We start from the raw sequence: 16,884 nt of genomic DNA on the forward strand, positions 1-16,884 counted from the left end.
AACAGTTTATGTCCCTGTAGAACTCGTAGTTCTAACGTGTAAATAGAAATTTCTGAGAGCCAAGACTTTTACCATGAGTCGGCTATACCACCTGACTGCTGCAGATTTCATCTTGAAATTACCGTAATTACAACGTGGAGCGGTTGCAGCAATATTCTGACAAAACACGTCTTTATTCTAACATGACCTATGCACTAAAACAAAAGCTCCTGTTATAATCACTGAAGATGTTAAATTAATCTCTTATGTCACATCTGCTCTTTGTTTATTATGATGATAAGATCGCCCAAAAATAAAAACCTCCTCACCATTTCCTCACACTTAAGTGGTTCTAAATGAATACAAATGAATACAAAACAAGATATTCTGAAGAATGTTGGAAAACAGACGTCACTGACATCTATAGAAGGAACAAAACATATTATGAAAAACATTTGTTTTTTGTTTTTCTTACAACATCCTTCAGTATATTTTCCTTGTGTTCAACAGAAGAAAGAAACTCAGGTTTGGAACAAGTGGAGGAAGAGTAAATGATGACAGAATTTAGATTTTTGGTAAACTACCCCTTTAAGTGCAGATTTTTTTGTTTTATCTTTTTAAAAATGTTTTGAGTAATTTGAGTCTCCATGGATCAACAACAAAAACAGACTACAAACATACTCTTGTGTGACTACAAAGATACAAATGTACTACATGTCATGGCAGTAGTTGGCGAGACCAAAAACACTACGCAGTTCTGTAGTCTGCCAGTGTTATTTTGGGTTGTTACTTCTAAACTATATACTTATCAGTGGTGTAAAGTAACAAATTGCAAACACTTAATTTACTGTAATTGAGTAGGTTTTTTTCCAAAAATTTTATTTACTAAGTCGTTTTAAAAATGTGTACTTTTACTTTCCCTTGAGTACATTTTTAGTGCTGTATTGGTACTTTTACTCCATTACTTTCCTTCAAACTGCAGTCACTACTTTATTTTTTCTTGTCTATGGGGACTGGCTGAGTAGTCTTTTGATTCCTGTCCAATCAAATCGCAGAAGGTAAATCGCATCATTACGAACAATCTCAAAACATGGGCGCTTTACAATTGTAGCAAACTGTTTGAAAGCATTAAATGTGTCCAAGAAGATGTCCAAAATCTTTACATGCATTAAAGTTTAGATACATGTTACTGATGAGAAGATGACGACTGTTTACTGTATGATGACCGAAATGGCCTTACACACCCAGGCTCAGGATTGATGTTGTACTCCAACGTCATGGGCGTTGCATTTTTTTTTTTTGGAAATGAAAATCGAGTTGACATCAGAACCCGACCTTAAGCCGACGTCAATGTCCAACGTCCAACCTAAAATCAACCAAGTATCAACACCTAATGAAGTGAGCTTGTCGTTATGTGGACATTATCACTATTACGTCTATCAGATGTTGAATTCTGGTTGCCATACCTGACGAATAAATGTCAGTATTTGGCATCAATATGACGCTGGTTTAAGATGTTGACTCGACATTGTATTTTGGTCACTTTCTAACACAACCTAAATCTTTAGACGCTGACTAGACATAAAATTTTGGTCACCTGACATCACAAACTAAATCTAACCTAATATTAACATCTTATGATGCTGTGTGCCTGCTGGGCAATAACTAAATGCACTACAGAATGTTACGTTTACATACATTGACAAATTACATGTAAATGCATCAGCTTTTTACAACGTAATACTCTTGAGTACTTTTGAAAAGTCTACTTTTTACTCATACTTGGAGTAATATTTACAACAGATACTTTAACACTACTTGCACTACATTTTTTTAAGGCAAGTAATGGTACTTTTACTTAAGGGATTTTTCAACACTCTTTCCACCACTGATACTTATACAGCCCTTGTGCATGCTTATAGACTGAATATGTGATGATGATGAGCACATATATTTTTGTAGTTAATAGATAATTAGCAAAAATTATTACTTTGAAACTCTTTTCAAGATATTTTGAGCATTGTGTAAATGAACATTGATAATGCAAAAAAACATATATTTATACTAAAGATATAAATGTATATATGTATAATATATAATATATAATGTATAATATATATTATTATATTATATTGTTATATATATATATATATATATATATTGTTTGAAAATGTAGCAAGTAAACCCGTCTTTGTGTAGGGTTTTTTTGTTTTTTTTGCTCTCATAATGAATTTGTAGGCCTTTTTTTATTTAGTTTTTACCACAATCCCTCATTAATTTTAAAGGGATAGTTCACCCAAAAATGAAAAAGTACTCATTATTTACACTCCCTCAAGTGGTTATAAACCTTTATGCATTTCTTTATTCTGTTAAACACAAAAGATGATATTTTGGAAAAAGTTGAAAAGCTGAAACCACTGACTTCCACAGTAGGACAAATGCCAATTACTACAGATTTCTAACTTAAAAATATCTTATTTAGTCTTCAATAGGAGAAAGAGACTCAAAGAGGTTTAAAGCAAATGAAAAATGAGTAAATGAAGACAGAATTAAAATTTCTGGCTTAACTATGGCTTTAATTCAGGCACAGCTATATTCCCTCAGCAAAGTGAACCATTTTAAAAGCCTAGAAAAATTTTAAATCTATATTAGAATTACTATTTTTTTTGTATTTGTTACATCTTTTTCCCCCCAGAATCATCCCATCAATGTTTCACCATGAGGTTCATACTGTGGTAGTTATGATGGCCGCCCTGTGATATGCCCTTGGCGATGACAGGCATCAGAGCATGCTGGATGGCCATCTCCCACATGTGGGCCACATCCTGCCCCACACCACTAACAAGCATGCTGCTTCCATAGCCTGAGGATCCCCCGTCGGCTCGGCTCAGGTTCTCTCCCACATAGTACACCAGAGATGTGGTGGCGATCTCAAAGCAATGTGGGTTTGCACCCTCAGGCAGAAGGTTGAATGTTTTCGCTGGTTCCAGAGACAACACCTCAGATAGAGGAATTTCCTGTTGGAGAGGGTTAAAAGGTCTTGTCTGAAAGCCGAAACCTCAGTGATGCTGCTGAGACATGCATGTGGATCTGACATTATTGAAGAAAGTGTAAAAGTGAGATATTTCTTTGTGCTTTACCTTATAGTATTTGCTGCCGGTGTCGTTCTGGAACAGGGTAATACACTTGCTGTCAAGTCGCCAGTAATGTCTTTTACGCTAGTGTGAAAAAAAAGGAAAAAAATAACAACGATTGTGTATCTTTTATAAGGTTTTCAGAATTCAAGATTCTTTTTTTATAAAATTTTTCAATAACGTGGTACTGGTAGCCCTTAACAACATGAACTGCAGTTGTTATACAGTATGTTCAAATCCATAAATATTCTTTAAACAAAAAAAAAACTGAAATAAAAAAGATTATAAACCAAAATTAGAAAGACAAAGGCTAGAGTATCCTTAAAGTTCACATGAAATTAAAACTAACATTGATTTTGTTAGCTCACATGGCTAGTTTTGTGGGGAACAATTTATCTGTGGATGTCATTAAGAAAAATAATTGTTTTGCCATGTTTCCTATTTGTTTTAGTTAAATTCTCAGATTAAGTCTGTCTGAGGGATTGGGCGTGGTTAACATACTTAACCACGCCCCTCCAACTGTCAGTTTTTTCAGCGTTATGAGAAAAAACAGAAATGGTGAAGAGGAAATGTGTGTTAGGTTGTAATAACTCATCCGAAACCATTATCCCAATCTTGATGAATGAAATGCCTACTTTACTACATCCAATCAGCTCGCAGTATAAAAAACAAGCCACGCCCACTGTTTTCTCATTTAGTCAACCCAGGCTCATTCTAAAACTGCTATATACATTTTTGGAGAGCGACAAATACGTCTCTGGAGGTACGTTTTTTTGCAGTTTTTGTTTTCACGAATCCATCAGAGGCCGCTGTGTACGCTTTTTCAGATCTTAAATTTGTGCCACTGCTCTTCTCATGTAAATCCAGCAAAAGCTGCTGTCAACTGACTGACTGATCAACTGACCCACCCTCCTCCTTCACTAAACACAACCAATAGTGTTTTCAAAAGACCAATTGACCAGCCCACCCACTTCCCTAAACCCAACCGACAGTTTTAAAAAGCAATTCAGAAAAAGAAAAGCCCTCGCCTGACTTTTACCACGTTTTCAGATTTTACCACATCCTCACCCTGTTATTTACTTGTTTGTTTTAGTTTTTGGTTTCTGTTTTTGTTTTACCCGCTTTCTGGAACCGTTCTTCGCCAGACTTAGACCCTGTCGTCGTGGTCAACTCCACTCTGAGTCTCATGTCCGCCAACGTACATGGCGAGCTACCGGACAAACTGATAACAGCTGGTAAGCCGTCCACATGGAGGTAAGCGGTCAGCTGGTAAGCGCGAAAATGAACTGCATCATACAGCCATGTAGCATTCATTTTCAAGATGAAATGCAGCCATACGTACTTCTGGCTACATAATTCGCGATCTCCAGAAATGTATATAGGGCTACGTTTTCAGAATGAGCCTGTGTTGAATTTAATATTCTCTTTTCTCCAGGAACTGCATCACAATACGTTAAAAAAAATGGTCGTAACTTCCAGTTCATGCGGACTTTAAGAAAGTTCTAGAAAGTGGACCAAATGTGCCAAAGCAACTAAGACTATCTCAACTATTTTTTTTTTCAATGGTAAAAGTGTTGTCATCTGGCTCAACCACATATTCACTGAAGCTACCTGACTAACTTAATAATTGTATACATTTTTTTGACCAAGTAATATAAACACAAATCCAACACACATTCGTTATCACAATGAAAACACAATTACACTGAATATACCCCAAACAATAGCATTGGAGACATTCATAAGGTTTATATTGGAAACGTAGAGCACTTACCAGTGTGTCTTTGCTGGTGAAATGCACAAGCCAGCCTTCTTTCATAACATTGCTGCTTTTCCTCTTGGTGTGTTTGACAGACTGAACCACCCGCATAAGTGGGATGTTGTTGCTGGTGGAAGGGCTTACAAACATGGTGACATGTCAGAACCTTCTAGCAAATGTCAGTTAGACTGTTTCATAGGCATTTCGGTGTTTAGCTGCTATTTAAATTCAGCTTTAACTCAAAAAGACAAACAACAGCAAAACAATATGCAACTTAAATTGTGGCAAATAAGAACGCACTAAGGCAACGTTTTAATGTTTGTTGTTATATTTTGTTCCTGTTTGGGAATATATTTGTTCTTGATGTGTGGCATGCATCATTATACTTTCATTTTTAGAGTCAGTGACAGTTTTAAAAAGAAACTAATGCTTTTATTCAGCAGGCATGCATGATATTGACCAATGACAGTGTAGACAATTTGATATACAATTATGTTATAAACATTTTTGTAACATCAACATGTAATAATATAAATAAATATAAATATAAATTTATATAAATAATATAAATAACATGGGGGTTTTTCTACTCGTCGGGCATCATGAAAAAATGTATTAATCAGCACTGAACTGTTTTCAATATTTTGATTATGATTTGCGAAGGACCATGAGACATGTGAAGTAATAATGCTAAAAAAAATTCTACGTTGTTATAATAATAATAATAATAATAATAATAAATATAAAATTATTATTTTATTTATTTAAAATTGTAATGATATTTCACAATATTCCCGTTTTGTTTATGTTGATTAAATCAGCCATAAAATGTTTTATTGTTTTCAAATGTTTTTAAAAACTGTACTGACCTTTTTGGAAATTTTTTTGTTTACAGTTAAAGGCAATGTTATTGGAAATGTTTTTCTTTTTAAACATTCCTTCACAGAACAAAAAGTTTTAGTTTGACTGGAATAAAATCATTTTTACAACATTTTAAAACAATATTAAGGTTAATATATTAAAAGCTTCCTAACAAGGATTTGTCTAAGTCAGTGTTTCTCAACCACATTCATGGAGGACCACCAACACTGCATGTTTTGGATGTCTCCTTTGTCTTTTACACCTATCACAGATATTTCAGTCTCTACTAATGAGCTGATGATCTGAATCAGGTGTGTTTGGTTAAGAAGACATGGGCTGCATCCGAAATCGCCTATTACTCAGTAAGTACTGCGTTTGAATTTGAAGTTACTAATCAATCATTAGAAAAGTATGTTCTATACCAGGGGTGTCTAAACTCGGTCCTAAAGGGCAGGTGTCCTGCAGATTTTAGCTCCAACTTGCCACAACACATCTGCAAGGATGTTTCTAGAAAGCCTGGTAAGAGCTTGTTTAGCTAGCCCAGGTGTGTTTAATTGGGGTTGAAACTAAACTTTGCAGGACATTGGCCCTCCAGGACCGAGTTTGGACATCTCTGTTCTATACAGTCTGAATGTGAGTAGTATGATGAACTCGGAAGTACTGCAGCCACCATTTTGGCATGGTCACGTGACCTACCCATGTCAGTTGTGTCACTTCACTCCCATTTATGAATTCTCTCGCTGTGTATCATGGGATAGCGTAGCGAGCATCGGATGCGCACTTTAGAATTTCGCCGGAAGTAGTAGATCATCCGGGTACTTCTCGCATACTGTTTTTTGAATTCTATTAATTCGCACATACAACTCTGCTCACATACTGTTTTTAGCATACTATGTAGTATGGAAGTATGCGATTTCAGACACAGCCCTGAAAAATGTGCAGAGATGGTGGTCCTCCAAGAACGTGGTTGAGAAACACTGGTCTAATCAACTTGGCAAGCCTAATAACCTATGTTAGGCCTTTAAATAGACATTTAAGCAGAATATTAATATCTTGTCATCATAGTAAAAACTAAAGAAATGAGTTATTAAAACTATTATGCTTAAAATGTGTTACTGAAAAGAGTCTTGAGCACTTGATCATTGTTTTAAAGAATATAATTTGCACCAGAGGGCTAATAGTTTTGACTTTGATTATATTTGCAGTCATTTCAAGTCAGTGTTTCTTTATTTTGCGTCCAGTACTTTAATCTACAACACACAGTCATTGACTTAAGACAAGTGAGTGATATTGTCAAATAACTGAAACTGTTTGTGATGTTGGTTTTGTTTGCTTGTAGAAGTGCAGAGGATCTACCTGATGATCCTGTTGGACTCATCCGGGTCTAGGTCTTGGAAATCTCCAAGCTCACCATGTCCAGCTTCCAAAAGAGCAGCAGAATCCCCCACCAGTGACTCTTCCATGTCATCGATAAGCGGACTGTGTCTGTCTCCATCATGGTCATCACAGCCCTCCTCCATGACCACATCTGATTCAGCACCTGGACTCAACAGGTCTGTGAGCCACCGTGAGAAGAGAACAGGAAGATAAAGTGAGTCATGTGATGTGATATATTTAATGAAAAAAAAAGCTGTCAGTTTAACACCATTAACCCTAGAACTTGAAAATGGGCAGTTTCAAATTTCCATACAGAAAAGTACAGTAATAATGTTTTATTCTAATATATTATAATAGAAACAGGCAATCGTATAATAGAGAACTCATTACAGTTATATCATTTTGTTCTTTAGCTTTTGCAAGAGATTTTATGCTTACTGTAAATGTACAAAAATACTTTTGTGTCGCTCTGATATTATAACTAATAACACAAATGACTTATAATTAAGGCCAGACAGAATCTGCGGACATTTTTTGCTATTTCTGCTGAGAATTTTGTAAAAAATCTGCGGATTTATGCGGAATGATTTTAGAAGTATCATAACTAAAAACTTTATATTCATTCATTTTCTTTTAAGCTTATTCCCTTTATTAATCTGGGGTTGCCACAGCAGAATGAAACTCCAACTTATCAAGCATATGTTTTATGCAGCAGATGCCCTTCCAGCTGCAACCCATCACCGGGAAACATCCATACACACTCATTCACACATACACTAAGGACATTTTAGCTTACCCAATTTACCTATACCACATGTTTTTGGACTTGTGGGGGAAACTGGAGCACCCGGAGGAAACCCACGCGAACGCGAAGAGAACAAGCAAACTCCACACAGAAATGCCAAATGACCCAGCTGGGGCTCAAACCAGCGACCTTCTTTCTGTGAGGCGATTGTGCTACCCACTGCCCCACCCTGCTGCCCAAAAACTTAATATATGAAATAAAAAATTATACATTTTCAACAAAATTTTTACTATGCAAATACAATTAGATCCACTTATTTGGTAAGTCTCTCATATAATATATCTACTTAAAGACAGAAAATATTACTTTACTAACTGTATTGTAAATAAATCATATCAACATTTTAATATTACTGGTATTATATCACAATAATATTAATAAAATAAATTTGAAAACTGAATAAATATAAATTTACACACATTTACACAAGTAAATACATAGACTAAATGATGGGCTAAATCTGCAGATTTCTGCGCATGCAGATTCCGTGTGGGCCTAGTCATAATGTCAATTTTAGCTTGAAAGGTTAATTTACTCCAAAATGAAGAAAGTCATGTCTTTCCAAACTATTTTTTAATGAAATCAATATTCTATTCACCAAAGAACCAAAGCTTTCTTATGAAGGTTTTACCAAATCTAATACGTATATTCAGGAAAACATGTAGAAAAGGTAGCATACAATTATATATACAAAAGCAAACTACAAATCATAAGGTCAGTGCCATTTTAACACACTCTATCAGATGTATTTAAGTTTTGAAACACATTTATGTGCATCTAATTATTATTTTTATTTTTGGCAACTTGGTGTTTTTTATCCTGAAAATAAGCAATATACAGTAAAATATACAGTATTAACTGGTATGCATGCATTGTAATGCATTAATAATACTTGTGCAACTGATTATTTATCAGAATATACAACATATAAGGTTGTTTATAAGGCATTATGCATGCATTAAGAATACTTTTTTACAGTATACAGTACATTCAAGTGTCAAAAAGTGCGCAGTGAAAGCTATTTGTTACTTTTTAAGAACATGTGTAAACCCATTGTAACTTAGAACAGTTAAGTTAATTTTAATTTAACAACTTAATTTTTTTATTATTATTTAAAAACTAGGAATGCTCCGATTGATCGGCTGGAGATCGATATTGACCGATAATCACATTTTATAATATGATCGGTACTTGCCAATCTTATGAACCGATCTCAGTTGTTTTGATTTAGATAAAACACCCCGGAAATCATAGAGATGAGTGTGAATTAGCAAGAGAACAGATTGCGAGAGGCACTGTGATGCTCTAAGCTTTACATTTGTTAGCTTAGATGAATAGCAGAGTACAGATATCTCGAGTGCACATCCTTGTCTCTCTCACCGAGCGATCGAGTTGCTGTGAGGCAGTCCGGAGTAAGGAGAGATCTCCATCTAAATGTCATACATAGAGGGAAAATGTGCTTTATGCATTATAAAGCTTGAAGCATTAGAATTACTCAGCCGATTACCGTGACAAGGAAACGGTACTCGGTACCAGCTGCAAAAATCCTGATCGGAGCATCCCTACAAAAATGTATTTATAGTTTTAAGGAAACAGATTTACTCGCATTTTAAAGTAAACTAATCACTTGCAGTGTGTTACTATCACAACTTATTATGTGGTTTGGAATCACATGAGAGTGATTTAAATGATGACATAATACATTTTTTAACCCTTAAACTGATATTAATGAAATAAACAGACAAGCTCAATTCTTACAAGCATAAAGCAGTTGTTTCTTAATCTGAGCACAATGTTTTCCACATAAAGTATGATGTTCACATGGCGGTTACAGTTCAGTGAGATAAATATTGTTGTTTTTGTGGTGAAAGTGCAGTGTTGATCATTGAATCGCATGGAGATGCTAAAGTTAGACTTGCCTCCGTTTCTTGACACCTCTCCGAGGCAGTTGTTTGGCACTTTGGGTGCACATCGTTTATGGCAGTTGAATTTGCAATCTGAGACGGTGTGAGGGAAAAGAGAGTGCAGAAGAATGACAGAGAGACAGAGAGAAAGAGTTAAAGGGGAAGCGAGAGAGGGAGAGAGTTTACTACCAATCTGGCACATAAACATATGAGTTCCTGTTGTGCTGGTGGCTGACAGGCTGAGACCTCGCACATTGAACACACGAACATTAAAGCTGTTTGTAACAGCCCAGCCAACTGCACTCTTTACTGCTTGGCACATGGCGTATATTCCTCTTACACAAACACACATCATATATACTGTAAAGGCAGCTGTTGTGTCACTGTGTATTTGTGTGCTCTGTTTGAGATGACAAAAATGGATCAACAAATTCGACGATTTGTTAAACTGATAGCTGCGGCGTTATCGGGATGTCGGATCTGTAAAGCAAGCAGCAATACATTAAATACCAGCACCTATGCGTACTCTGTTTGTAGCATCTTTTGTGTATTAGTGTGCAGAAGGCTAATTCCATTTATGGGTGGAAAACTGTATTCGAATTCATGTACCATACCAAAACTATCATACCAAATAATAAGAAATAATCTACAGTGGGCTAAAGGGTCACAGTATAGCAACTAAATAAAATAAGATGTTTACAAACATTTATTTTGGGGTGTGTTCACACACTTCCCAAATTTGATTAGATTAAAACAAAGTCTGCTGTAAAATGTGGACTTGTATACACATTTGATCATTTTTATAACATCACTCGTATGCATGCACAATGCAGTAAGTGTGTTTTAGATGTTCGGAAAGTTCTTTCGCAAAATTAAATCATTAAAACCATTTTTCTTTGTTAAGTTCACACATTAAAAATCACAGTGTGAATGCAAAATGGATCAGGACAAAAAAAATAACCAAGAGAACCAAATTATGGTGTAACAAAGCAAAGAGATGGGAAACCCCACATAAAAATAATATAGTACTTTTTTTGTAAATATTAGTGTTTTTGAACCATAAGTTTGCTATACATTCACTCATTGGACACTTTATTAGGTACACCTGTCCAACTGCTTGTTAGCGCAAATTTCTAATCAGCCAATCACATGACAGCAACTCTTGGTCAAGATGATCTGCTGCAGTTCAAACCGAGCATCAGAATGGGAAAGAAAGGTGATTTAAGTGACTTTGAATGTGGCATAGTTGTTGGTGCCAGACGTGCTGGTCTGAGAATTTCAGAAACTGCTGATCTACTGGGATTTTCATGCACAACCATCTCTAGAGTTTACAGAGAATGGTCCAAAAAAGAGAAAATATCCAGTGAGCAGCAGTTCTGTTGGCACAAATGCCTTGTTGATGCCAGAGGTCAGAGAAGAATGGCTAGACTGGTTCCAGCTGATAGAAAGGCAACAGTAACACAAATAACCACTCGTTACAACTGAGGTATGCAGAAGGGCTCTGAACACACAACACGTTCAACCTTGAGGCAGATGGGCTACAGCAGCAGAAGACCACACCGAATGCCACTCCTGTCAGCTAAGAACAGGAAACTGAGGCTACAATTCCCACAGGCTCACCAAAATTGGACAATAGAAGATTGGAAAAACGTTGCCTGGTCTGATGAGTCCCGATTTCTGCTGCAACATTCGGATGGTAGGGTCAGAATTTGGCATCAACAACATGAAAGCATGGATCCATCCTGCCTTGTATCAACGGTTCAGGCTGTTGGTGGTGTAATGGTGTGGGGGATATTTTCTTGACACACTTTGGGCCCATTAATACCAATTGAGCATTGTGTAAACGCCACAGCCTACCTGAGTATTGTTGCTGACCATGTTCAACCCCTTATGACCACAGTGTACCCATCTTCTGATGGGTACTTTCAGCAGGATAATGAGCCATGTCATAAAGCATGAATCATCTCAGACTGGTTTCTTGAACATTTACTGTAGAGTTCACTGTACTCAAATGGCCTCAACAGTAACCAGATCTCAATCCAATAGAGCACCTTTGGGATGTGATGGAACGGGAAATTCGCATTATGGATGTGCTGCCAACAACTCTGCAGCAACTCTGTGATGCTATCATGTCAATATGGACCAAAATCTCTGAGGAATATTTCCAGAACCTTGTTGATTCTATGCCACGAAGGATTAAGTCAGTTCTGAAAGCAAAAGGGGGTCCAACTCGTTACTAGTAAGGTGTACCCAATAAAGTGGCCAGTGAGTATATATGTTATAGTATTTCCAACACTTTGTTAATGAATGCTACAGCATACTGTAATATTATCTATAGTGAACTGAGAAACCGCAATAAATACTGTAGTGTATTTTACTACAGTAAACTGTGATCAATTAAGTTGTCCCCTAAAAAAACTCAAGAATTGTGTTGATGCAGCTCATTTTAATTAAGTCTGAAAAAGCAGCAACAACCTTTTAGTGTAGAAAACTACAGTTGGGTAAATTATGTATATTACTAAAGTTCTTGTATTACCATAGCAACTACAAATTTACCACGACATATTAATTAAAGTAATTTACTATAGTATGCTTCAAAAACAAATTTAAAACAAAATAAAACAAACAGACATTAAAGTGGCTTTCACCATAAAAAAAAGTCTATATTTTATCAAATTTTTTTTTTAAAAAGTATTTTTAGAGAATCTGTTCCAAATTCACCCAATATTTGTATAGTCTGTTTCATATTATAGTTTGATCATCTGTTCATTAATGGTAGGCTGTATTCAGTCATATTCTGCACATTCAGTGTTTAGCATATTAGTTTTGTATTTGGAAAACAGCCCTACTGAGCTTTATTCTAAAACAACACACCGATCACATAATGGGAAAATAATCTTCTGGAGATATTGCAGTGAATATTACCTAAAACACATTTGTGTACTTTGTATAATTAGTTTCATGGATATTTCATATAAACAGGAAAGTAATGAGTCACGAAAATGTATGATTATTCTCCAATGGAGGCTTAGATGAGTTCATATCATTTTTATTACAGAGAATTAGAATTACACAGGAACATCGAATCAGAAGGGATTTAGACGAGGCACATTATTATGCGAAGCAATAATCAAAAGAATTACTGTGACAATGAGACATAAAAGTTTCAACATGATTGTTTTCTAACTAAAGCTTGAGATATTGCGGATCCTACCTTTGCACTGCAGTCCCTGGCGGAACAGGCCCTTGAGGAGCTTCTTGCAGTGCTGGCAAACAGTGGGTCGCGTGTAGGAATGGATGACAAATGTGTGTGGCACCTTTACTTTAGACAGCAGGATCTTGTCCAGCTCTATCGGTCGACCTATATAGGACTGAGAATTGGAGCGGCCTCTTCCTGGAAAGATGTCTGATGGTGTTTTTTGCTGTGGATGAATAATGTAGAACATTGTTATGTACATCATCTGATATAGACTTTTTTTAATTATCCCCACAAAACGAAGACCTTTGTGTATACGTCACATGTTTAACTTTGTTTAACCTGGTTAACTGTCACATTTACATTGGTGAATTTATGCACAACCTCCTACATTTTGTTTTGTTTTATGATTGTTATTGTTTTGTTTAAGGTTTCATATATGACGCTGGACAGCAAAACAAGTCATAAAAGTGTCATATTTTTAAAATATAGATTAATTAATGAATTATCTCATCTGAAAGCTGAATAAATAAGATTTTCATTGATTTATACTTTAAGATCGAACAACATTTGCCACAACTATTCAAATATCTGGAATATGAGGGTTAAATAATAATAATCAAAAAATCACCTATAACGTTGTTGCCTGTAAAAGTGCTTAGCAATGCACATTACTATAGAAAATATGGACTCAGCCATATCACCCTGCAGCCCTAGACCGGTTACTTACTGAAGCTAAGCAGGGCTGAGCCTGGTCAGTACCTGGATGGGATACCACATGTGAAAACTAAGTTGCTGTTGGAAGTGGTGTTAAGCAGGTTGCACACCATAAGAATCACTCGGCGGCGTGCCACGTAGCGATACGCAGCGGCATACATTTCAGAATTCTAAACATAGGTTTCTATCAGGGTACACACACCAGCGCCGCAAGTCGGTGGCTGTCTGCAACGCCCAGCCACAACTCGGGACACTGTTCATTTCTCGGCCGCGCCACAAAGCGCCATCTGATTACTTTCATGTTAAATATCATGCTAATGTCCGCGTCTGGTGTGTGATACTTTTAACTGTCATGTGCGTGCCGTGTCGCAGCGCCGAGCGGCGCTTCCGGTGTGCGACCTGCTTTAGTGAGGCCAGCAGGGGACGCTCAACCTTTGGTCTGTGTGAGTCCTAATGCTCCAGTAAAGTGATGGGGACACTATACTGTCAGTGAGCACCATCGGATGAGATGTTAAACCGAGGTCTTGACTATGTGTGAGCAAAGCAGCGGCCGTTTAGTGTGTAAAGTGTCCCAACATTCAACATTCCTTTTAACGTTGAATAAGTGCATTATACGGGCATTTAAAGTGCACTTATTATTTTTTTAATTTTCAGTGTAAATCTAGCAGCAACCTCCCGGAAGCGGAAATACGGAAGTAACTGAAACTGCAATTCATCCAAATTCCGCTAGTCCTGGCTCCATAATAGAGCAAATTTCTATAGACCCCACTGTTAAAATGGCCAACTTTATAGCAGAAAAAAGGTGTTCACAGCCAGGTACAAGGAACGATTTTGGTTTGTATAGCTAATATTACCCTTCATGACAACTGTGAGGGGGGTTGAATTTTATTTATTACTCATCCGTTTCGTTTATATTAAGTTATATTAAGTCTCGCTGATCGCCGTCACTTCACCTCAGCTGATTCCGGCTCGGCATATACATCCTTTTTTTTTGGTTTTTGTCAATCAATCAGTCAATCAATCAATCAATTTTTTTGAATTATCTCTTACAATTATCAGATGAAAGCATACTGTGTGCACTTAACTGTGCTTACAAACCATTCACATGGCCTCCATTTCCCAGGTGAGTGAAATTATATTCTTATATACCATCTCTATATATGTATTTGTTTTATTTAGGATAATTTATCATTTTTTATATTATTCTTTAGAACTATAATGTACTCCAGAATCTGACAGATTGATTAGCTGTAGGCTACAGAACAGTCATCTGAAACGTTGTGGTACAGTGTTATGCCTGGATTTCATAAATAGCCAACACAATCTCACGGCAATTCGTAACTTTTTGATTTAGTGGCTAATTCGTACGATCTAATTTGTACAATTTAGTACAATTTGCTTATCCGCCAATGACGGTTGGGTTTAGGGGTGGGGTTAGGTGCCACGCCTCCTTTTTAAAATCGCACAATTTCGTACGACTGAACTTGTACGAATTCGTACGAATTAGCCACTAAACTGTCAAAACGTAAAATACTTAGGTTTTCTCATGAGATCAGGCTGAAATAGCCTTGCATTTACTAACACAGACTATATTTAAAGTATTTGGAAGTAATTTGCACTTTCCACCTGCAGAAAAAAACATCATAAGTACAATGCTTAGTGGCTCAATGTGTTACATCAGTGTTTTTAAAAGTCTAAATACTTTATTGATATAGTGTACAACCAAGCAAATGTGGTCAGAACACAAACGAGTCGCAGGTAATAAAGTATTAAGCATTTCTCCAAAAGAAAAGCCTGTCTAAGCAAAATACTAGCAGGCGTCTGTAGCTCACGCTCCGCCTCTTTGCCCTTGTTTGGTATTTCCCCGGTCGCTGCGATGACGCACGAACAAAATGGCGACGGTTAGCCACACCTACTGATACTTCTTTTGCGTTCTTCAGAAACCCATGGGTGACGTCACGGATACTACGAATGTACACTATTTATACTACAAAATAGTGCATAAGAATAGAATAGTGCATAAGTATGTGATTTGGGACACACCTTTTACCTGTGCAACATAAGGCAGGTTTTGTGATCCAGGGTCACACATTTGTTTTTGCTAAAAAGCTCATTATTAAAACAGATTATTTAATTGCAGAACTTACACTTACAAAATAATAAAAAATGACAAAATTAAACGCAATAAAATAACTTTAACTAAACTTAAAATGAAAATGCAAAATATAAATACATAAAAAACAAACTATTAATAAAACCTAAAGTATCCAGATCACACTAAAAAAACACCAACTAGTTTGGCGTAATTTAACAAACACTTTCAGATCAAATCAGCGAGCTGTGCCTTTTTAGCTGGTAAATGCAAAAGGAGCATTTTTCAAAAGCAAATCAGAAGGATTCATTTGTGACACGAGTTCACAGGTATTAACCCAAGTCGAGTCAGCGGCACACTGCTCTCGATTAAGTGAACAAAAACACGAGGGCTCTACGAGGGTCATGCTGAGGGAGATTGTTGTATACGCTGAGCTTTGATGAATTTGCATCAACTCAGAACAACAACTTTCTCATCAAGCTGATCTTTAATGTGCTGCTGATTGGCAAAGATGCAGATGTCTTACCACCTGTTGTGAATAGATCTGACATCACGCAGGTGCGCATAATCAACTATTCAATGTGCTCTAAAGAAAGAAAATGATCAATAGCTTCCTGTTGCCGTGTTGTACACTTCACCAAAGGGCCCTAAGTAGATCGGAGGTACGGTAAACTTCCAGCTCAATTCAGCTAAAGTACAGATGCGCTTCATTTGCTGTAACCTGTCTTAGGTGTAGAGAACAGATTAGAGAGCGGTTAACAGATGTTTGATTCTGCCGTCAACAGCCGATTAACAGTTTTCTTCAAACAAACTCTACATGTGTACCACAACATTTCTGGTGTCAGGTTAAAATGCTTTACCCTCTCGGAGAAAAGAAATGTACATCTGGCTTAAAGAAACGGGGGAAAGGGCAAACTGTTCCTCTGCAGAATGTTTCAGCTAAAGTTAAATCCTTTGTGTATATGTGTGACTCTCTCTGTAAAAAAAGCCAGATAAAGTCTTTTTTGTGATGTGCTGGTTTTGGCATAAAATCATTCTACACAATGTAAAGAATATCACG

General features: G+C 36.5%; 1 protein-coding gene across 1 annotated transcript in view; it reads right to left on the bottom strand.

The window, feature by feature from the left end:
- Positions 1-16,884, bottom strand: part of prkd1 (protein kinase D1) — a 90,391-nt gene that overhangs the window by 17,390 nt on the left and 56,117 nt on the right. The window contains exons 6-11 of the mRNA XM_056477622.1: positions 13,034-13,241; positions 9,835-9,912; positions 7,090-7,288; positions 4,888-5,011; positions 3,120-3,197; positions 2,711-2,996 (exon numbers count right to left, since the gene is read on the bottom strand). Of these exons, the coding sequence (XP_056333597.1) occupies positions 2,711-2,996; positions 3,120-3,197; positions 4,888-5,011; positions 7,090-7,288; positions 9,835-9,912; positions 13,034-13,241 (973 nt within the window). The remainder of the gene's footprint in view (positions 1-2,710; positions 2,997-3,119; positions 3,198-4,887; positions 5,012-7,089; positions 7,289-9,834; positions 9,913-13,033; positions 13,242-16,884) is intronic.

Source organism: Danio aesculapii, chromosome 17 (genome assembly GCF_903798145.1).
Source record: "Danio aesculapii chromosome 17, fDanAes4.1, whole genome shotgun sequence".
In the NCBI taxonomy this organism is placed as follows: Eukaryota; Metazoa; Chordata; class Actinopteri; order Cypriniformes; family Danionidae; genus Danio; species Danio aesculapii.